General features: G+C 33.4%; 2 protein-coding genes across 3 annotated transcripts; one reads left to right on the top strand and one right to left on the bottom strand.

The window, feature by feature from the left end:
* The first annotated feature begins 1,728 nt into the window (after nt 1-1,728).
* On the top strand, nt 1,729-8,753 carry LOC131158238 (uncharacterized). Its single transcript, XM_058112966.1, has 7 exons — nt 1,729-2,190; nt 5,352-5,437; nt 7,112-7,190; nt 7,269-7,328; nt 7,574-7,695; nt 7,874-7,945; nt 8,349-8,753. Exons 1-7 carry the CDS (start codon nt 1,777-1,779, stop codon nt 8,449-8,451), a joined length of 936 nt encoding a protein of 311 aa, XP_057968949.1. The 5' UTR covers nt 1,729-1,776; the 3' UTR covers nt 8,452-8,753.
* A 9,129-nt stretch (nt 8,754-17,882) lies between these two features.
* On the bottom strand, nt 17,883-22,494 carry LOC131158016 (histone acetyltransferase type B catalytic subunit). 2 transcript variants are annotated; one of them, XM_058112560.1, is made up of 10 exons: nt 22,279-22,494; nt 22,109-22,150; nt 21,572-21,681; nt 20,739-20,807; nt 20,489-20,527; nt 20,330-20,406; nt 20,125-20,224; nt 19,133-19,214; nt 18,887-19,047; nt 17,883-18,764 (listed from the first exon to the last, which is right to left on the bottom strand). In XM_058112560.1, exons 1-10 carry the CDS (start codon nt 22,352-22,354, stop codon nt 18,117-18,119), a joined length of 1,404 nt encoding a protein of 467 aa, XP_057968543.1. In that variant the 5' UTR covers nt 22,355-22,494; the 3' UTR covers nt 17,883-18,116. The 2 variants fall into 2 exon arrangements, with proteins under 2 accessions (XP_057968543.1, XP_057968544.1); XM_058112561.1 differs by lacking the exon at nt 22,109-22,150 and having other exon boundaries at nt 22,279-22,412.
* Between the last annotated feature and the right edge of the window lie 1,344 nt (nt 22,495-23,838).

Below are 23,838 nucleotides of genomic sequence, written 5' to 3'. Positions count from 1 at the left end.
TGCTGATACCTTCCCCTCGCATAATAGAACTCCTGAATTTGACTCTGGTAACGCGGACAAATTCTACCCTTAATTGGGTAGTAATCAAGTGTTCTAACTACACTAAAAGATTATTGACGACTCCATACACTTTGTTTTCCACAAAAATCACATTTTTAAATCACACACCTCATTTCATTTTTATTTTTTAGTCGTCCCAAGTTCACGTCCGGGAACGTCGTGACACATGTAAATAGTAGAATTCTTGTTCATCAATATAAATATATTGAAAAGGTATTAAGGCAATTCTATATGAACAAAGTTCATTATTTGGGATCTCCAATAACGGTGTGATCACTTGATGTTAAGAAGAATCCATTTCAACCTCATGATGAGGGGGAGAAATTACTTGGTCCTAAAGTATCATATATAAGTGCTATCGGCTCTCTAATGTATCTGACCAATTGTACAAGACCTGACATTGCATTTATTGTAAATCTACTAGTATGATATAACTTTGCTTTTACTCAGCGACACTGAAATGGAATTAAGCACATTTTATGCTATTTGAGAGATACATCTGATTTGGGTTTATTCTAGTAATTTGATTCCAAATATCAACTAGTAGGATATGCAGATGCTGGATATCTATTTGTTCCTTATAATGTTAAATCTCAAACTAGATATGTATTTCTTTACGAAAAAATTGTTATATATTGGAAATCAGTAAAGCAGACGATTACAGTAACATTCTCCAATCATTCTAAAATACTAACTATCCATGAAATTAGTAGAGAATGCATATGACTCAAATCAATGATTTCTCATATCTAAGCAAATTGTGGTCTTCAATTAATCAACAATATTCAAACAATTTTATATGAAAAAAATGTTGCATATATAACTCAACTAAGAGGATGATATATAAAGAGTGACAGAACAAAACATATATTTTCAAAATTCATCAATGCACATAAACTTCAGAAGAATAGTGATATAGATGTTTGGTAGATCCAATCAAGTGATAATCTTACAGATTTGTTCATCAAAACTTTGCCTACTATAACATTTAAGAAATTAGTTTATCTTATCGGAATGAAACATCTTAAAGATATTAACAGAATGAGTTAACATATTAGTGACATCTAAGGGGGAGTGTTATGAAATATATGTATGTCACTCTATCTTCCATCCCTTAGATTTTCACCCCAATAAATGCTTAGCTATCCATATTACCCTATAAAATGACACCCTCCCATTCTCATTTGGAAGACACACATTTGATGCTTTCATATAAGTAGATATATAGTAAGGATAAGAGAAGAGGAGAGATAAAGTGAAAAGAAATATTTTGTACAAGAGATAGAAATTATATTTTGTGAAGGTCGGTTCTAAATCATGTTATAATTCTACCGAGATAATGAAATTTTTTATTCTATCCGTCCGTGGAGTAGGTATATCTGAACTATGTAAAATATACGTCCCATATCTATTTTATTTTCTATGTCTTTTATAATATATAATTAATTGTAATATTTTAATCGATCACATTATAACATATATCATAAATCTAATATGGTAAATTGAATATGACAATGGTGATGAATTTAATAAGTGAATGACCAAATAAAATATAACTTGCTTAAATGGCGAATCAAAATGAATCCATTTCTAGATTGAAGTTAGTAAAATTTTATCCATTTTTTTAATTATGAAAAAAGCTTTCACAAAGCATTATTTAGTATGCCAGATAACAACAGACGCCGCACCATCCCAAACCCCCGAACGGCTCGGAAGATGCTTATCCTACACCTCTACGCCTCCCCTCTTCAGCCGCCAAGCGCTCTGCGCTTCGACATTTCCCGCCTTTGCCCGCCATTTTCAGCCGCCGTGGCTTCCACTAAAATCCATGTTCGACCCCACACATCTCCATTCGCTGCCAAAGCTAATCCAACCCAGAGGACGAAACCCCAAAATTTAAAGACTGAGATTGAAGATGACGAAGAAGAAGATGAAGATGAAATTGAAGATGAAAAGGATGATGAAAAATATGAACACGAAGATGAAGATGGAGGTAAAGTTGAAGATGATGTTTCGTCCAGCAGAGTTTACAGAGGGAGACCAGGAGAAAAGAAGGATTATGATCGAGACCCAGAAATTGCTGAAATTATGGATAGTTGCATCAAGGACCCGCAGAAAGGGCGCTCCAAAGTGAGTAAGCTAACTCTGATAGTTTTTTTTTTTTTTTTATCATTGCAAATTGTTTGTGGGGATTCCAGTTTAATTTTCTTCTCGAGGTAGTGAATTTCATAAGACTTTTACACTATGTTTTTTTTTATCATTGCAAGTATTAGTTCTATTACATTTCATTTATTCCTTTCCATACCTGCATATCAAACCTCAGTTGAGGAAGTCAATACAAGGAAATAGTAGGGACGGGTGCCGTGATTGTCTCTTTTGTTTGCACGTTAAGTAAATTGCACCAGTAGTCCCCCACCATTGGCTGAGTTTCATACTCTCTCTGAACTTGAATTTGTCTCACTCATAGAAAAATGAAAATTAAGTTGCAGCAAATTATTGTATAAGTGGGTGAGGTGTTTCTGTAAAGTAAATTCACCGTATTTCATGACTTATTAATGTATAATTTATGCATCAAATATGCAACAGGCAAGGCGGGTCACTGCTCGTATAGATCACTGTTTGGATAAATCACCAACCATATGTGTTAAGTCAAAATTAGCAATCTCACCGGTTATAAAGAAATTAGCCCATCATTAACATTCCAAAATATATGCATCACCTAATCTTTCTTTCTGTCAGGTTTGATAGCCCAAAATTATCATTTTATGTCTTACTAATGTTGGCAACCCAAATGGTGTATTGCTGGTGCATTTATGATACTGAAAAATATGCATTTTGTAGACCAGATAATTCTGCAATACATAATTTTGGAATTACTGCAAATGATGTAGTATAGAACAGAAATTGCAATCTAGAATTTCTGTACTATGGTAGTACATTATTCTATCCCAATGTTTTAAAGGGTTCAAGTGGGGCTCACCTCAAGCCTTAGGACAAGGTGTGCCTAAAAAATGCCTTTTGATTCGGTCTAAAATACCAAATCCCAAAAAGGCTAGTGCATTAGACACTGAAATTTATGCATTTATGCAAAAAACATGCTTTTTAATTGAGATCATACATTTTGGGTGTGTGAATCCCAAGTTGGATTCGGCAAGGTATGTCATATCTCGAGTTGATTTTTAAAACTCTTGAATCCCTGCATTTCCAAATAATTGAGAGTTGCATCATAGATCTTGAGAATAATTTAACTTTGCAACTTTATAGCTATCTCTTAGCATGATTTACTTAATGAATTTAAGTTAGTATTTTTTAAATGGGAAACAAGTAATTTACAAATTATATTTGATTTTTTTATAAAAAATTTATTTGTAGTTTTCTTAATTTTTATTTATTATATTTTTTTTAAAAAATATATGTGATTTATTTACATATTTTATCTAAAAATAAAGTTCTCAAAAGTATTAAGGTTTACAGCTTAAATATTTTTATCCCTCGACACATTAAAAGTTACAATTTGGCTCGTAATTGTTAAAATGCCTCATTTTATGCCTTCACCTTTTAGAGCATTTTCTATCCATTAATAATTATAGTCTAGAATTTATGCACATGTACTTTGTATAATTTGCACATGCCTCATAGGACCACTTGAAATAGAAATCGAGGAACTAGACTTATCATTTTGAAGAACCAAAACTCATCATTCTTAAAGGAACTATAATTGCAATTTTGAAAGAACCACTGTTACTATTTCAAAGGAATCAAAACTGCAATCTTGAGGAAGTACAAATTCAAATATGAAATTGCAACAATTCCAATTCTAGTAATTTGGGATGATATGGCATATTCTCACGAGTCAAGCTTGATTAGGGCATTATGCTTACCTATAATCGTGTATCTTGTGTGCATGGGATGGGTCATACCATCATGTAAATAGTAGTGTAATTTTTATTCTTTGAGTAAGATAATGCCTTAGTTAAATAGGAGAATATAACTTGGTCAATTTGATGTTTCCTAGTGCTAGAGTTTGAATACCATTGAACGTTCCTTAAGGGAGGGTGAGTATTTATCTATCATTGCAAAAGTTACTAACTTTTGTAAACGTGTTTAGCCAACTTTCCTCTCTCTCTAAACACATGTTGCCTAGGAAGGTGCTGATAATGAATTGCATTGCTTTATGGTTTACCACTTGACACTTGTTTGCTTTCGTTATTATTTGCTGCTTCTCCTTACTTTTTATTCGATGGTTGTGAATTTGTTTGCATGGTGAAACTGCAGTTTACTTTTGGCTGACTAGTTAAGTTAGTATGCTTCAACTAGTAACACGTGGCCCTTCACAAGGTGTGAAGTGCTCAGCTTGTGATACACAAGGCGGCTTTTAGCATAGAGTTTTGTTTGAAAACCTCAAATCTAGTTGACAGTGAGATGACATCACAACAATTCTAGTAGTTTGAGACTATTGATGGAACAAATTAAAGTTTGGAAATATGCATGAAACTCTATCAAAAATTTAGGGACCATTGGTGCAATTATCATTTTCATTTGGATGTCTTATTTTTGTACAAAAGGCAAAAGGTAATGGATAAATTTACACTGATGTTTCATCTTAAACCTATGACTTGGGGATGGGGACTTTAGAGGGAATGGAGTGGAATGAGGAGCCCTCTGCTCATTCCCTCTTAAAAATTAAGAATAGAACTCCAAAATGGATGTAGTTAGAATCTCCCCTTTATTCCTTTCCATTTCACTCCTTTATTCCTTCCACCTGCAAGCATACAGTTTGGCTATGTTTAGACCAAGTTTTATATATATATATATATATTATTTTTAAAAGTAGAAGTAGATGGCGAAATCAAGAAAAATAAAAGGTTGGTGACATGTACAATTAAATTATTGTTCTTAATTTACTACATATTCTATTTTAATTGTTTTCCTTGATAACCAAACAAGGAAAGTAGATTCCTTCATACATTTTTTCTTTTATTATGTTTTAAACTTTCAAACAAAGCCTTAACAAATGGCACAAATTTCTAAAAGATACCCATTCAAGATTGGAGGATATATGTTTGTAGCTTAAGAAATAAAATATGTATGATTGGATATTTCATGGGTGCTTTTGAATTTTTGTGCTTGAGTTATTGGGTTTTGGGGATTATCTGGAATTTTTTTAATGAACCACAAAAATCTTTGGAGGATACCAATATGAGACTCAAGAGCTTCAATTGTAGCTTAAGAAATAAGAGAATTGTATTTTTTTAACAGTTGTTGCCTCCCTGGGGCTGATTGAAATTCAGGTGGAGGAGAGACTAAGGAAGAAAAGGCCCAAAATAGTGCACTCAAAAACTGGTTCATCAACTCCCTTGAAGGTGACATTCAACAAGTAAGTTCATGTACACATATATATACTTTGCTACCCATTTAGCTATGCACAATGTAATGCATAATGCAAAAAATAGCAATCATAATTTAAATGACAAATATAAATGTATGCACTCATGCTGAAATTTATATGCATACGTGGGAGTTGTACTTTGCTCACTTCTGAATTTTTTAGCAGTTAACTATATTCCTTGAAAGTTGAATCCAACAGATTTGTGTGTTCATGATTGCTTTACTTTATATTGGTAGTGCAGAAACAATTATGAAGATCTAAATCATGTATCTCATCCTCAAGCATATAAAATTTCACCAAACGGAGTAACAGCAATAGTTCTAGATCTTACCAATATCTATTGCCTTGGTGCCTGTATAAACTTTTTCTTTTGTACACCATTGTTTGGTTGGGCTGAGATTCTCCTCTTTTGTTTTGTTTTTTTCTTTTTTCTCCATGCTTTCCTTTAAAAAAAAAAAAAAAAAAAAGAGATATGGCCCAATGAAAGCTGATTATTTTTGAATTATTTTTAATTATGGAATATATTTTAAAATTCTGCCATCATTTGCTGTGTTCTTGCTCATCTAAATTACTCTATTGCTCTATTTTGCATTTTTGTAGTCCAACAAATCAACTTTAAAAGTATGCATTTTTTTAAGTAAGAAATAAAAACTAAAACAAGCTACAAACAGCAAAAGTTAGATCTAACACAATACAGCTGCAAGCCAACCAAGCAGCAGAGTAAAGCAGCTGCTTAGATCAAGAAACAGAACATTTCAAGCAATACTGAATGTCCAAACTTGCAGTAGGTAATAGTGTCATTCCAAACTTGCAGTAGGTAATAATGTCATCAGCAGGGGATTTCTTCATGAGCAGTGTTTGCTTTGATGTCATTGACCACTAGAATTGCAATTGATTCTGGGTTAACCACCATTCCTTCAAAAATAAGTTTATTTCTAGCATTCCACAAGTGATATATAGTTGCAGCCCTTATAAGTTTATGAATTTCCTCACTTTTTAGCAACCTGTAGTAGAAAGCCTGTTAAGGTTGTCATCCCAATTTGACCATACACCTTGAAAACTCATTTTTGCATTTGTACTCTGATAGGCTTGATAGAAAACTGAGCATTCAAAAAACAGATGCCTTCTGGTTTCAGAACAATTTCTCAAATCATACAAATAGGATCAATATCATTTTCCCATTTAGCAATTCTTTCCGTTGTGTGTAACATGTTGCTTATTGCAAGCCAAGCCACGAATGCATGTCTAGGACTTGCAGAATGAAAAGAAAAGAGACCCGTTGCTGTAAGCTGCCATCTAACTTTATCTTCCACCTCCTCAATTTGAATTGTCTTTAAAGAAGAGTAGAATGAAGCTGTATTTATGATAACTCTTCTCAGAGGGTGCCAAGAACTACCTTTTATGATTGAAGAAAGCATGTCGTTAGATGAAATACCCAACTCCACATGATTTTCATTTTGTACATTTAAGTGTATGTTGTGGTTGGCTTCTATTTGGAGCTGCTTGATTTTCCATTTTATGTTGCAGAAAACTCGTGAAGATACATGCTTTAGCACCTATTTGCAGCTAGCATATAGGATTATAATTGCATCATTATTTCAGTTTTGTATGCATCTCACTGTTATTTTTTTTATACCTACTCTCCATGGCTGGTTTGGCCAGATTTGATTTCTCCGACTCCTATATATGGCTTGAATTCTGCAATATCCCACTCGAGAAAGATATTTCCTTAATCTGTGATGTAAGTAACTTCCCTGCAACCCAACATAATGTATTTGTGAGTGCATTTCAGTTTGAGAGTTTATCTTTCTGTATGCAGGCAATTCGAGCATGGTTCGTTGTTGGACGTCTTGGTGGGTGCAATTCCATGAATATGCAAGTAAACTTTGCATCCATCTTTCTATTTTTTGGGGTGAAATTTTCCCTTTTGCTATATTGTAAAGAAAAACATCTGGAATTAACTTTGAAGAGGCTTTCTTGCTAACAAGATGAAGTGAACTCTATGGGCTATATATCTGGTTTGATTTTCTGGATATTTTAATTTCTGAATGGGGAAAAGATGAAAGTGTTTTGCTAGTTAGATTGGTCTTGCTTGCAATGTTGCTCTTAATTTGACGCTTGCAGTTGTCACAAGCTCCTTTGGACCAAAGACCAAGCTATGATGCTATTCAGGGAGCCAATTTGGAGCCAACCACATTTTATAATATTGGGGATCTTGAGGTTCAAGATAATTTAGCAAGAGTATGGTATGTGCTAGAAAGAGAAATTAAAATTGTTGGATTTGTGCTCTGAAAATAAAGTATGCATAGTTTGCTGATAACAATGGTTCTTTTATTTTTAATTGGTAACTGATAACCATGGTTTATTTAAAACGGCTATGAACAAAATATTTTTGCTCATGTGTCTGATCAGAATATTTGGCAGGGTGGATATAGGGGTTACTGAGCCACTGCTTTTGGATGTTTTGGTGAATGCATTGACGCAAATAAGCTCCGAGTAAGCCCCTCGCGTCTCTTCTTTTGCCAAATTTTGTTTTTGCCAAATTTTGTTCTGTGTCTGAGTCATCGGTGGCAACCTGTTAATTAACTGAAAAAGGTTCTTACACAATCCATTGTACTACAAATGAGGAAGCACAATTTATATCGGCTTGTTTAGAGTAAAGGTTCAAATGGGTTTGTTTGGAAAATGATTGTTGGTGTTTGCCTGCTTTACATGGTTTTGCTTAGGAATATGTTTAAGATTTCTGCTCTTTTTAAGTGGTCTTGACTACACCCCCCTTCCAAATTGAAAAAAAAAAAAAAAGGAACAAAGCAAGTGTCCTCAATTTCATTTGTTGGACTCCAGGCGTCTTACATCAAACATTTATGTTGACTCTCCTCTATTGATTTTTGTTGAACAGCCATGTGGGAATTAAACAACTGGTGTTTGGTGGATCTGAATTTGAGAGCTGGAAGGAGAATTGGACGTCTGAGGATTCGGGTTGTAGCATTCACAAGATTTAATTTAGTATATGCGAAGAAAGTGACTGCGGCCTCATTTTTGTGTGCTTACCCCTAACATACAGAAACCAACTGCCGAGAGCAGGGAAGAGGGAACCACCAGGAACCATGTAGGTTTGGGATTGATACAGGTTGAGGTATTTGTAGCTGTCAATATAGCGATACGTTCCTGGCACCAACTGATACTAATATAGACTTATTTCTTGCTTCTTTTATTTTTTGGTGAATGTTTCAGTAAACGGCAATTTAGATTTGTTTTTTGTTTTAAAAAAATTTGGTAAAGAATTCAGAATCCTTTATTAAAATGTGCTATGCTACTGTATGTAAAGCTATATGAGAGAGGCTGAAGTTATGAAGGCATGCTGGTGCATAGTTTTTGAGGCTCATTTGGATTATGTGCTCTTTTAGCTTCATAACAGTTTTGACCATTCAGATTCAAAACGACCGAAGCAGGGCTTTTGTAGGCTTTGTACATGTCAGTTATCAATAGATGTCTAATAATTTTGCATGATCTCTGAAAATATCTTCATAAAGTTGGAATGTTATTAAACATGTTCATAGTGCTTTTGGGATTTAGATTTTGAATCTTTTACAACTTTAATATGAATCCAAATCTAAGGTCTTCTAAGATACAGGATCAAATTATTTTAGATATTTTTGTTCTCCTTTCCCTTCTGCTGCCTGCATGACGCCAAAAATTATCGTAATCATAAAAATTAAAAATTGAGTGTTTTTGGGTTAATGCTCTCAAAATTATAACAAATTAAAATATTAATTGAATGCAACTTTACTTTGCCATTAAATTAATGACTAATATTGGGATAAAATGAAAAATGTAAAAATATAAAGATTACTTCAATTTTATTCTCGCATACAAAATATCATGTAAAAAATAATTAATAAAAATATTTAGATTGATGAAAATGATAAACATAGGAATGTTTAATTGTCTTATTTTTTTTTAAGACTATTGCATATGAAGGATGAAAATGGTAAGATTCTTAGCACTCTTTTTCCAAATTTTTAAACATTTAATTTTTGAATTAATTTGTTTTAATGGATAAAAAGTGAGTTTGGGATATTGCTGTCACAATAGTTGAAAGTAAAAAATATATATTTTCAATTGTTTTTGCAACAACAAAAATTCAAAATTGCCCAAACAAACAAATGCTTTATTGTTATTTTTTATTAATTATGCTATAAAAATAAATAAAAATAAAAAAAAAATAAAAAAAGTCAAACTGGTCTAATTACCCCTTATGATTTGTTTGTGAGCATAAATTTTGAACCTTAACTTTGGACAAATTTCAATACAATTTATATTATATATTATCCAAATATAAATCCAAATTTTCTACGAAGACCAACACCTTTTACCACATTATCTGAAAGGTATTTTTCGGATGGATAAGTAGGGTCTCGTTTTCGTTCGTTGTTAGTTCAACTCTAAAGGTTCATTTGGTGTATTTTGTTTTGATTTTGGTTGTATTTATGTTTTTATCTTCTGTGTTAGTTATATTTAGTTTTGTTGTCCTAATTTGGTTAGTTGCTAGTTTTGGGAGGGTTTTCTATACTCTCTCTTTTATTTTATCTTGTAATCACGGTATTCCTCTGCAAAAAATAAGGGTATATTAATAAATAAATGGAGGTGCCGACCTCTTTTAAGCAAAAATAAAAAATAAAAATCCAAATCCTCCCTAAACATAGGATTATAGTATTTCAATGTTCTTAATGTTGTGTTTTGAAACATTAATTTTAGACTTGAATTTGACGGACAAAATTCAATATAACTTTATATTATTGTAAAACTTGTTTGTTTATGTGGATGACTATCTAGATAATAGGTTACAACCTTTGATATGCTCACATAATGGTTCATTATGTGGTTAACCTTTGGTATGTCAATGTATTTACTTATATAAAGACATGCTTTACAATAAAATGAGATAATAAGATGATTAGGAACATTAGTTCCTGAAGAACTAGACTGTTGAACCTTTTTGTATTCCTCTTTTATTTCATTTACAACATGTTATGAGTACAATCAAGTGTCTAATGATATAACAAATTTCGTTGGTATTATTTTAAGGTAAGAATCTTGTTTCCTTTAATATTTGTTATCTATATAACTTTAGTTTTTTGTCAAACTATATTTATATGTTAACTATATCCCTTATCTTGAGTACGTGTCCTTAAATATTTTTATATTGGGATATATGTAAGAATAACATTTCCTTTTAATATTAACCTAACTTTGATTCTTTATTTGTGTTCAAAGTGACTTTATGGTGTCAAACCTCACAAAACTTGAATTCGTTGTCCTTGATATTTCTGGAAGAAATTATTTGTCATGGGTACTTGATGCTGAGATTCACTTTAATGCTATGAATCTTGAAAGTACAATTGAAGAAGGAAATCAAGCATCTTTGTAGGATTACGCAAAGGTAATGATTTTCCTTCGACACCATTTACACGAATAATTGAAAATTGAGTACCTTACTATTAAGGATCCATTAATCCTTTAGAACAACTTAAAGTAGAGATATGAACACCAAAAAACGGTAATTCTTCCAAAAGCTCGATATGAGTGGATACACTTACGACTGCAAGATTTTAAAATTGTAAATGAATATAATTCAACCTTGTTCAAAATTAGCTCTCAATTGAAGTTAAGTGGAGAAAAAATTACCGAAGATGATATGTTAAAAAAAACATATTTGAATTTTCATGCCTCGAATGTGCTCTTGTAGAAGCAATATTGATAACGTAGATTTACAAAATAATCTAAACTAATTTCTTGTTTACTTGTGGCTGAACAAAATAATGAACTTTTGTTGAAAAAACATCAATCTCGTCCAACTGGCTCAACACCATTCCCTAAAGTGAATGTGGCTTTTTCTTAAGGTTGTGGACGAGGTCGGGGTGGTAAAAGGGGCCATAGTAAGAAAAATTGTTGGACCTGTGATGATCATTCGTCAAAGTTTGAAAGCAAATGTGCTGAAAAGACTCAAAGGAAATGGGCAAATAATAAAGAAAGTTCTGAACAAAATAACAAAGTGCAAAATAATGACAATATTTGCTATGGATGAGGAACAAAAGGTCATTGAGCTCGAATATGTCGTACTCCTAAACACCTAGTTGATCTTTATAAGACATCGTTAAAAGAAAAAGGGAAAAATGCTGAAACGAATTTGTCTGAACCCATTGATGCTAAGTATGAGTCTCCTTTGGATGTTGATTTTGATGTTTCTGATTTTTTTGAAGACCCTAGTGGCAAAATTGATCATTTGATTGGGGATGGAAAAATCTACTATTAAATTATCTTTATGTTTATGTTATTTTTGAAAAAATTAACTTATGTAATTTTTTTTATTAAAAGTTTACCATATAATATGCTTAGTAATATTTTGTTATCTTTCCTAATTCTTAAATTTTACTTTTCATTTACTAAATCATACAAAATAAACTTGATAAAATGGAGAATAACATGTGTTTGGTGGATAATGACACAACTCACACAATTCTTCGTGTTAAAAAATATTTCTTGCAATTAACATTAACTGAAATTAATGTTAATACAATATCTGATTCTGCAAATGTAATAGAGGGCTCTAGAAGAATTCACATTATGTTTTCAAATGGGAAAAAAAATTATATATTGATGATGCGTTGTATTCTAGTAGATCTCGAAGAAATCTACTAAGTTTTAAAGATATACGTTGCAATGGATATCATATTGAAACCAAAAATGAAGGAGATATGAAATATCTTTGTATTATATCTACAATTTCAAACCAGAAGATCATATTAGAAAAAAATTCAAGTTTTTCATCTGGCATATTTCACAAAAATAAGGATGGTTGAATCAAATTTTATGCACCAAAAGTGCTCCGAGCCTAGAAGTTTTATACTTTGACATGATCGTCTTAGCCATCCTGATTCAATTATGATGCAACAAATCATTGAAAATACACGTGGACATCCATTAAAGAATCATAAAGTTCTTTACCTGGTGATTATTTTTGTACTTTTTGTGCTCAAGGAAAACTACTTGTTAGACCTTCTTCATCTAAATTATCTTTAAAGTCTCCATCTTTTCTGCAAAAAATACAAGGAGATATTTGTGGTCTAATCCATCCATCTTGCGAACCATTTCGATATTTCATGGTTTTAATTGATGCTTCCACTCGATGGTCACATGTTTGTCTACTTTCAACTTGTAATGTTACTTTTGCTAAATTTCTTGCTCAAATAATATAGTTAAGATCAAGTTTTCCTGATCATCCCATTTAGACAATCCGTTTAGATAATGCAGATGAATTTTCTTCAAAAGCATTTTATGACTATTGCATGTCAATAGGAATAAGTGTTGAACATTCTATTGCACATGTTCATACACAAAATGGTTTAACAGAATCCTTCATTAAGCGTTTACAAGTTATTGCTAGACCTATGTTTATGCGATCAAAGCTTCTTGTATCTGTTTGGGGTCATGCTATATAGTGCATGCTGCATCTTTGATTAGAATTAGACCAACTGTATATCACAAGTTTTCACCTTCACAGCTTGTGTTTAACCACCAACCTAATATATCTCATCTTAGAATTTTTGGTTGCGCTGTATATGTTCCTATTGCACCTGTACAACGAAGTAAGATGGGACCACAGTGTCGGTTTGATATTTATGTTAGTTTTGATTCTCCATCTATCATTAGATATCTTGAACTACTAATAGGTGATCTTTTTAGAGCAAGATTTTTAGATTGTCAATTTGATGAATCAGTTTTCCCGTCAGGAGAAGAAAAAGGTAAATGATTAAAAACAAAAAAAAAAAATTGTTAGAATACACCAATTTTGTCTAATCTTGATACACGCACAAATCAATGTGAACTTGAAGTTCAAAAAAATAATTCATTTGCAGAATGCTGCAAATCAATTGTCAGATGTTTTTACAGACACCAAAAGGGTCACTCAATCACATGTTCTGGCCGCAAATATTCCTGCTAGATTGATTGTTCCTGAAGAACACCCAATGGGAATAGCAGCTAATGAATCTAAAGAGCGCCAGAAGCGTGGTAGACCAATTGGTGCAAAGGATACTATTTCTCGAAAGAAAAAGGAAATGAATAAAAGTAACACTCCAAAAAAGTTCATTAACACTCAAGATGTGACGTTCCAACCTAGGTCTGCCAGGGTGCACTGCGTTTTTTCTCCTCCAGCTAGACCAGACAACAAGGGAGGCGGACCTTATCGAACTAATGATTGGCCCCATAGACCAATACGTGTCCTTTTTAGTGTGTTTTGTCCTCACTCACACACTTCTTGAGAAAACTTCTCAAAAGGTCACTCATCCTAAGATTACTCCAAGTCAAGCACGCTTAACCATGAAATTCTTATGAGAAGACTCCCGAAAAGAAAGATGCACCTTATTGATATATATAGTAACATCAAATCCTTTTAAGCCTTTCTTTCACAGGGTATCACATTCTCCCTCACTTACAGAACGCAACGTTCTCATTGCGAACTCACATTTTCCAAACTCAAACGATGTGAATCTCATCACACTTCTAGTTGGATAATGGCTCTGATACCATTTTGTAACCCCCAACCTAGGTTTGTCAGGGAGCACTGCGTCTTTCCTCCTTCACCTGGACCAAACAACAGGGGAGGCGGGCCTTATCGGACTAATGCTAGTCCCATAGAGCAACACGTGTCCTTTTCAGTGTGTTTTGTCCTCACTCGCACTTCTTGAGAAAACTTCCTAAAAGGTCACCCATCTCAAGATTACTCCAAGTCAAGCACGCTTAACCATGGAGTTTTTATGGGAAGACATCCAAAAAGAAACGTGTACCTTGTTGATATGGGTAGTAACATCAAATCTTTTTAAGAATTTCTTCCATGGGATATTACACAAGAAGAGATTAAAAGAAATATAGATCAACAATCTCATATTTCCACAGAAGCAACACCAAAAGTAGTTCCGGTACTGAAAAATTATGAGATCTCATTAAAATTTGAAAATATGCGAAGAAGAAATGAAGTTGTTGTTGACCATGTGTTTGCATATGCAATTGCTTCAGAAATTATTAATGATAATGAGCTTGAGCCTCAAATTGTAGAAGAATGTCGATATTGAAATGATTGGCCAAAATGGAAAGAAGAAATACAGACTGAGCTAGACTCATTAACCAAACGTAAGATATTTGGACTAGTAATCCATACACCTGAGAATATCAGACTTGTTAGGTATAAATGGGTTTTTGTACGTAAAAGAAATGAAATGAATGAAATTGTGAGATACAAGGCGTGTCTTGTAGCACAAGGTTTCTCCCAAAGGCCTGGTATAGATTATAATGAAACTTATTCCCCTATTATGGATGCAGTTATTTTCATATTTTTGATTAATTTAATGATTTCTAAATGATTCGACATACGCCTCATGGACATAGTAACAGCTTACTTGTATGACTCATTGAATAATGACATATATGAAAATGCTTGAAGGATTTAAAATGCCTGAAGCATATAATCCAAAACAACGAAAAATATATTATGTTAAATTACAAAGATCTTTGTATGGATTGAAGCAATTTGGACGAATGTGGTACAATCGTCTAAGTGAATATTTGTTGAAAATTGGATATGAAAATAATCTTATTTGTCCTTGTGTTTTCATTAAGAAGATAAATTTTGAATTTACTATAGTCACAATTTATGTTGATGACATAAACATAGTAGGAACTCTAGAAGAGATCTCAACGACTGCTGACTACTTAATGAAATAATTTGAAGTGAAGGATCTTGAGACGACAAAATTTTGTCTTAGTTTTCAAGTTGAACATTTAACAAGTGGAATTATTATTCATCAATCATCTTATATAAAAAAAATCTTGAAACAATTTTATATGAATAAATCTTATCCATTAAGCTCCCCGATGGTTGTTCATTCACTTGTTGTGAAAAATGATCTTTTTTTGTCCTCGAGAAGATGATGAAGAAATCCTTGGTCCTGAAGTACCCTATCTTAGTGTAATAGGAGCACTATTGTATCTTACAAATTGCACTAGACCAGATATAACTTTTGCAATAAATTTGCTAGCAAGATTTAGTTATACACCAACTCAGAAACATTGGAATGGAGTAAAACATGTCCTTCGTTATCTTCGCGGCACATCTGATATGGATTTGTTTTATCCAAAGGGAGTAAAGTCTGTGTTGAAAGGATATGCTGATGCTAGATATCTTCCTAATCCTCATAAAGTTCGATCACAAATAGGCTATATTTTTACATGTGATAATATTACTATCTTATGGCGATCTGTAAAACAAACAATCACTGCTACCTCTTCAAACCATTAAAAAATATTGGTAGTTTACGAAGTAAGTTGTGAATGTGTATGGTTAAGAACTATAATCCAACACATTAAAAAGACAAGTGGATTATCACTGAAAAATGACACGCCAACAATATTGTATGAGGACAATGCAACATGTATTACACAAATCAAAAGTGGGTACATAAAAGGTGATAAAACTAAACATATTTCACCAAAATTCTTTTACACTCATAAACTTCTGAAGAAAGGAGATGTTGACATTTACAATATTCGTTCAAGTGACAATGCAACATGTATTGCAAAATTCGTTCAATTTTCAAAAAACATGTACATAACATTTGAATGCAACAACTTAAGGGCATCTCTTAATTGATTGTATTTTTTAGGAAAAGTATGAATACTGTACTCTTTTTCCTTCGTTAAGGTTTTATCCTATAGGATTTTCCTTAATGAAGGTTTTAATGAGACATATTCATAGTACATAGTCATTCAAAGGAAAGTGTTGTAAAACATGTATATTTATGTGGATAACTATCTAGATAATAGCTTACAACCTTTAGTATGCCTAAATAATGGTTCATTACCCCCAGAATGTGGTTTAAGTGGTAGTGCGGACTGCGATAGTGCCTCTTATGAGATCAGGCGTTCAAACCCTTCCGGATTCGTTTCTGCCCCTAAATTCTTAAAATTTACCTCCTTTTGGAGTTGTAGGGTCGGCTTCAAAGGACGCGGGATTAGTCACATGAACTGTAAAATGGACACGTGAAAACCTGGTGCGTAATCCCAAAAAAAAAAAAAAAAAAAGGTTCATTATGTGGTTAACTATTGGGATGCTAATATATTTGACTATATAAGGACATACTTTACAACAAAATAAGATAAAATGATTAGCATCATTTAGTTCCTGAAAACTAAACTGTTGAATTTCTATAACTCCAAACTTTTTAAATTTCTCTTTTATTTCATTTACAACATATATTATATTTTATTCAAATTTATATAAATTTAAATATTTTTCCCAAAGAATAATTTTTTTTAATGTATTCATATCCTATCTTTCATCCTTTTTCTTTTAAGAGTTCAATTTGTCTATCTTAACTTTCTCATTTGTAAAATTTGTATATGCATACAAACACATCTACATTACACTATTACAAGGAGAGAACTTTTGATCGCTTTGTTTCATCTCTCCTGCACTTTCATTATATCGAAAATATTAAGGTGACAAAGTAAAAGGAAATAATATTCAAGACTCATTTGGTTCAATAAAATAATTATTCATTAAAATAATATAAAATATAATTTAAATTTTAAAAACAAGGAAATTGTTATCCCTTATGTATTCATAATTAAGAAAGAAATAAATATTTCCAAGACAAAATTTATAAATAGTTATTCTTCATTTATTTTTTATTTTACATTCATAAATATTTCACATTATTTTTTACTTTATAATAATAATAATAATATAATTTTTTATATAACTAATTATAACTAACCTAATAAAACTAATTTATTTCTAAAAATAAGCATTCCACAAATCAATCTAACCTTAATTTAATTACTTAAAACCACCTAGTTCACTACTACCATTTTCTTTTACCCGCCAATTTCAAAATGAGAATCATATTCGCTTGTAAAATTCAGCTTTAATCCATTTTAATTAAGTAGAAGCATCATATCCCATAGAATGTTTTTGTTTCATCTCTTCTCAACTCTCATTGTCATAGAATATCACACCAAAAATAAAAATCATTCCTATAATCTAAAAGATACTGAAAACTGAAATTTAAGTAGCATTTGACAACATAGATTTCAGACCTTATTCAAATTTATGCAGATTTTGATGAAATTTAATGTTTTATTAAATTCACACAAATTCAAATCTAACATCTAAAGATTCCCAACTACGAACTCCCAAACATGGAATTAATTTAATGGTCTAAACACATTCAATTGTCTAAGCACACTTGATCTCAAGGCCCACGTTTTACTTTCCAGCAATATCATAATGAAATTGTCTGCTTACCGTGCATGCATGTAAATTCCTAGTAAAATTCAGATTCAATACATTGAATCGAGTAAAAGAACACACCTATTTGAATCTAAGCCGTTCGTTGCGATATTCTCACAATCATTTACAGACATGCCTCCATTTCATCCAACAAACCACATCTACAAGGCCTCATGGCATTGCCTTTTTTTTTTGTTTGCTAGGCAGTCTCATGACATTGCCTTAACAGAGGCACAATGATGCTAGAATGGCTGGATTAAGTCTTAAATGTAAATGTAGAACAGTTACAAATAATAATAGCAACAAGATTTTGAGAAATTAGTTTGATGAACGACACAAGGATACCTTTTGTGCAATTGATTTGATCTCTTTAACTCTTTCGTCGACCATTTGTTGTAGTTGCTCCTCTTGATTGGTTTGGTTTTCATCCATCTGAACAATGCCAGCTTCACCATCCTGTGCCGTGAACATAACAAATGATGTCTCCTGATCATAATTGCTTGGAACTTCAACCAGCCGCTTTCCACCAGACCCAGAATCCCTCTCTATGATTTTAGCCTTCATGCGATCTGAAATGAAGGATGTATAATTCTCCATATACTTGTCAACAGGTTCCAGGCCCAGATAGATGAGAACCTCCCAGCACTGGAAAAGTTGTTTCTTATTAATTTTCAAACTTCTCCTAACATCCTCAGCCACACTTGACGGAGGATCAAGTTGAGAAGGGTGGGGTTTTTTGGATAGCTTCCCTTGCTTTAGATGCAAAACAACGGAATCAACTGCATGCTGGATTGGGTTGAAAACAAGCAGACGAAGTGTGTCAATACAGGTGCGGACGCGTTGCAGAGAATCAAGGGGCTCTTCAATAGTCAGGTCATAAACATTTTCTGATATTGCCACATTGTTGAGTGCCTCTAGAAGGCGACGACCATAACCTTTGCATTGGTAAGGAGGCAATACCAATATCTGCACATAAACAACTATATAACATAGCATATATATATATATATATATATAAACACCAAAACTGGGTACTTTCTAGTTTGTTCTGCTATTTACTGACATAATCACAGCAAAGGAGGGCAGACCTGACTGAGTCGTAAACGCAAAGTGTCGGGATAATGATAAAAACGATAAATAGCTGCAAAACCAAGCAACAGATATTGATTGTCCCCCTGATGATCAATTTTCTTCTGAACCAGAACATAGAGCTCCCAACTTGAATCATCAATGTCAATAGGATTGCTACCTAATTAAGAAATGTTACAACTGGTTAGAAAATTAGTAGTGAAACATAAAAGGCTTCAATAGGCAAATATAGTTGCAACAATTACCGTCAACAAGAAGAAGAACGAGAGGTATCAATCGACTATAAAGGTGTCCAACAGGCATGCTTCCTACAACCATGCGTATAACCTAGCCCATTGGAAAAACACATCAACTATGGCAGTTATTTCACACATGCAGACTCCCTAAAAACATACAAAATAGAAAAATATGTAGAAGAACATGAAAAGTGCTCAATGATGTTCTACATGGATTGCCCCACAAATATTTTTCTATAATTACCATAAAAGTGTTCAACAGGAACTGCCTATGATCATGCAAATAACCTGACCCAATGCACAGATAGCAGATCAATTTAGCATTAAAATTCAAGGACACGGCCTTTAAAAATACAGGGAAGGAAAACGAAATGATTAACAAATACTTAACCACCACCCCCCCTCTCCCTCTCTCAAAATAAAAAATATTCTACAAATGACCATTATTCTTTCTGATCACCTATGCCATTCAATTGCAATGATTCATAAAGTCACACTCCAATAAATAGAAGGAAAAAAAATGAAAAGAAAATTTTCTCAACAAAAATCCTCCATTGATTCCCCATATATATTTTCTACCATCACTAAACTGTTCTAAGACACATTGTGGGACACTGCATTTATTTCCAGGGGCTGCATAGTGGGATCCTCAAATAAAGAAGAGACCTGCACAGCTAGCAATTCATTTGCTTTGGAATTTGCTTGCATGAACAAAATCTACTACACATGATAAAAGGCCATAAAAAAATGGAGTAGGGGAAAAAGAGAAACAGCTCTGCCAGGGATAGAGTAAGGTCCTTAATTTGAGATAACAATCAACAATTTGCCCATATGAAAAATTATGTGTCAATGGGGAAGCTAGGGTTATCCAAAGTAGAAGGTATTGAATATATAATTTTTGGGGAACATGTACGAACTGTAACCACATCCATGAATGAAAGATAGATGAGCATATCATCAGTACAATGCAAAAACAAATAAGCTGGAAATCTCAAATAAACCTCCACATCAGAAACTTCTGCCCCCAAATGACAATTAGAATGGCTAATATGTCCATTAGAGACTTTGTGCTGCAACACCTCCCCGCTAGAGAGAATGTTTCTGACATTTGCAATACCAGACCATCAGATATAGAGACAAAATGGATAAGATAGCATGATCAAATGTAATCTCAATTTAGATGTCCAGAAGGTAAGTTAAACATACTTAATATAGTGGCTTTCATTCGAAAAAGTTTGGAGGAAGTCCTCTTTTTCATCAACAAGATTCTCAGCAAAAATTTTCTGCAAAAAAATCTTTAATGATAAGTAGGCAGAAGGATGTTAGAAACGTGAAAATATTCTAAGATGGGTAGTCAAAGAATACTTCAAGAGTAGACTTCAAATCTGTGATCCCTTTGCCTCCCTGATCAGATAATGGTAGCAATAGTTAATCAGACACCAAAAGACAAAGCTATAATAAATAAACATTATTGAACAAAGACAAAGCTATAATAAATAAACCTCATTGAATACTTTTATCCAAAGAAGAGAAGAAAATGCGTTTGCACCAATGGAAAAAAATAATAATTGATTAATATGCTTGCAACAGACTATGGATGAAACTCATTACTTACATCAGATGAGCTCTGAAATGCAATATCAGCATATGCATGAAAAGATATGCTGCTAACCCAAATGGTGATCTGCATGGAATATATTACAGACAATGAGAACATGGCTAGGACAGCTCCACCAAGAATAATAACAGGATATGCAAACAGTTTTAAGAACAATTATATCTTTTTTAAAATTACAATTTATGCAGCAGGGCTATTCAATGTTAAAAAAAAAAAAAAACAACATCAAGAGGAAAAAAATGTTAATAACAAGTGGAAGGGAACTTTATTATCTTTTTAATCTAATTCAATAGTAAAAAAAAATTCCTAAGAACAATATCATTGAAAACAATAAAGCAAACCCAGAATATGTTGCAAGCAAATTATGCCTCTTCCATTTCCAATCATTTGAACTGAACTTATGGTTTGTTATTTTATTTGTCTATCAGTCAAATAATCTGTTCGTAAATAAAGGAACAATATGAGGAAGTGAAGATTAGGCCCCCAGTATTCATAATAGCTTGAGATTAGAGTTTTCTCCCTACCTACTTTGAAGCTCGAGATTAGTTATGTACTGTTAGTAACAAGGTTACGCACTTGTCAACTAATGACCAATTAATAATTTGACCTGAAAAAATTGGCATTACGAAAAAAACAGAGGGAATAAGGCATTTCCTTTCAATTATTAAACTTCAAACCTAGCATGAATTCATGGAGAGATAAGGTAAAGCAACAACTCTCACTATCTACAGCTTGAACAGACGGTAATTGGATGGATTGATTTCTAAAGCATCACCGTATTAACACCAAAATGTCAAACATAGAGCTCTAGTTTGGCCAGCATGTAATACCTTCAATCCCTGATAACCGTAAATTTTCCCATCATCGTCGAAAAAGCCATTCAGGTCAATGGGATCAATAGAAAATGCATCTGAAGTACCCACTTCCTCTTTGCTAGAAACTGCAATACCAGATGCAAAAGTAAGCATCTATGGCAAATAAATGCAACAGAAAAAAAAAATCAAAACTAGCCAGAATAAAAAATGACTTAACTTGGGAGTTTTACACTCAAATTAGACCTAAACAGCTCAAAACCAATGACGCAGAAGCTTTAGGCAGCTCTTGCTGACATAATAGTTTAAACAGCAAAAACTTTATAACTTGGAGCTGCCCTAAATATATTTCTGATAAAACATTGATTGGGAAAAGTAAAATTTCCAAAGAAAAAAAAAATTGGCATAGGAGTTCAAGCTTACAAACTGCACAAAACAAGTTATTGAGGTATTCACCAAAATAAGCAGCGAATAAACTCATGGTGAGCTACATCAAACTGTTCAAAAATAAGTTCATCCAACAGCAATCAAATTTGTTAAGGCATGAACTCGTACCCAGATAAATTTTAATGCACTCACTGGCTTCAACTCCAGTATCTGCACCGCCACCAGTGTTATGACAAGAATAAACAGGATTAAACTAATGCTTTGAGAAAACATCAACACAAAAAAGAGAGAATAGAGATGGTACGGTGAAAACACCGGGGAATCGGAGTTTAACAGACCGATACTAGCGAATCCAACACGTCTTCGCTTCTTAGGTTCGGCGATTGGGTCGGCCGCTGGTTGCTTCTGCGCCATTTTCCGACGGTTAGGGTTTCGCCCGAGCGGGAAAATGAGGGAGGCGGGAATTTTATACGGTACGAATGGGGCGGACGCCTCATTAAATACACTGATGATAACCGGCGTGCGCTGCACGCGACGTCAAATCGTCAATGCACAATTCGACACGAGCAGCGAGCTTTCCGTTTATTGGGCCAAAGCCCAAAATGATTGACCCATTCAGAAAAGGCCGAGCCCAAATCCATTTTATTAGTTTAGATTTAGGTTTACCTTGCAGAAAAGTACGAGGATTCTTTCCTTTATTCGTTTCTTTTTGTTAACGCTGTTATGAAAATCATCCTTCTCGTTTTTCACCACCATAAATTCATTCTGATTACCCTATATAGAAGGTTACTTTCTCCCTTTTATTTTGACACGCATATTGTATGTTTGGAATAAGTAGACATATAAAAAAGATGAGAGATGGAGAAAATAAAGATATTTTGTAAAAAGTCATATTGACTTTTTGAATCTGATTTTTTGTTTTGATTATGACAAATAACAGTATCTCATTTATGTGTTAAGTGTATGAACATGTTTATTTTTTCTAAACACGAGTAACATATAGGAAATGGAAGCCTTGAATACACATCAACGATTATATTTCAAGGCGTATTGCATAGACAATCAGAGGAGTAGAAGACTTAAGACTTTATTTTTTATTTTCTAAGTTGTAATAATTATTTAAGTTTAATGTGTGCATGCATATCATATGATCTAAATTGAAACTCAACTAAAACCTTAGATTGACCTTAGGCACTCTATATTGTTGAGTAGCAGGAGGCAGGAGACGTGTGTGTGAGTTGGTGGCGCATGCAAGCTGGAGCCGCATTGAGCTGTGTCCACCAATTTATTGTAATTCCTCCATCACCATTTAATGTAATTCCTCCAGCCATCTATAAATAGAGAGGTGTGTGCGAGTGAAAAATGTACAAAGAAGAGAGGTCGAATGTAGAAAAGAGAGTGAGGAAGAGTGCAGAGAGAGCTGCCTGAGAGTTTATATTTTTCTCCCGATTTCATTGTGGATTGTGGTGTGCTTCGTGGACCTAGTCAATCTAGACCGAACTACGTAATTTCTGGTATCATTTATTTTTCTGGTGTGTGTTTTTTTTTTTACTCACATATTCCTAACAAGTGGTATCAGAACCTACTTCAGAACAGAAACACCATATTAGAGAAATTCACTGAAAACAGAGCCCTATCCAGTGTCTCGAAATTGAATTTTGATACCACCATCACGTTCATCTCGTTGAGACGAAGTTAACGGTGCAAATCGGAGCTTGAAAGGAGCCTAGATGGCACCACACGCGCCACGCTGGAGTCGTCTGTGTCTTCACGTGCCTTCAAGTGCCGGTGACCTGCTGGCCACGTGCCCGCACGAGCTCCATGAGTCTTCCTCACCTGACCGCTTTGACCTGACCCGGTAACCCACCCTAGACCCAAACCGTACCCGACCCGGATCC

This window comes from Malania oleifera, chromosome 6 (assembly GCF_029873635.1).
Source record: "Malania oleifera isolate guangnan ecotype guangnan chromosome 6, ASM2987363v1, whole genome shotgun sequence".
NCBI classification, from domain to species: domain Eukaryota; kingdom Viridiplantae; phylum Streptophyta; class Magnoliopsida; order Santalales; family Ximeniaceae; genus Malania; species Malania oleifera.
This window is presented reverse-complemented; position numbering and strand designations above follow the sequence as displayed.

Excerpts from the sequence above, each read along its gene's own strand:
- LOC131158016 (XM_058112560.1), bottom strand. The coding sequence starts at position 22,354 with ATGGCGCAGAAGCAACCAGCGGCCGACCCAATCGCCGAACCTAAGAAG. Across the intron at positions 22,151-22,278 it reads TGTTGGATTCGCTAGTATCG|ATACTGGAGTTGAAGCCAGT; the intron begins GTCTGTTAAACT and ends GTGGCGGTGCAG. Across the intron at positions 19,048-19,132 it reads CGTTCTTCTTCTTGTTGACG|GTAGCAATCCTATTGACATT; the intron begins GTAATTGTTGCA and ends TTTCTTAATTAG.
- LOC131158238 (XM_058112966.1), top strand. The coding sequence starts at position 1,777 with ATGCTTATCCTACACCTCTACGCCTCCCCTCTTCAGCCGCCAAGCGCT. Across the intron at positions 2,191-5,351 it reads CGCAGAAAGGGCGCTCCAAA|GTGGAGGAGAGACTAAGGAA; the intron begins GTGAGTAAGCTA and ends ATTGAAATTCAG. Across the intron at positions 7,946-8,348 it reads TTGACGCAAATAAGCTCCGA|CCATGTGGGAATTAAACAAC; the intron begins GTAAGCCCCTCG and ends TTTGTTGAACAG.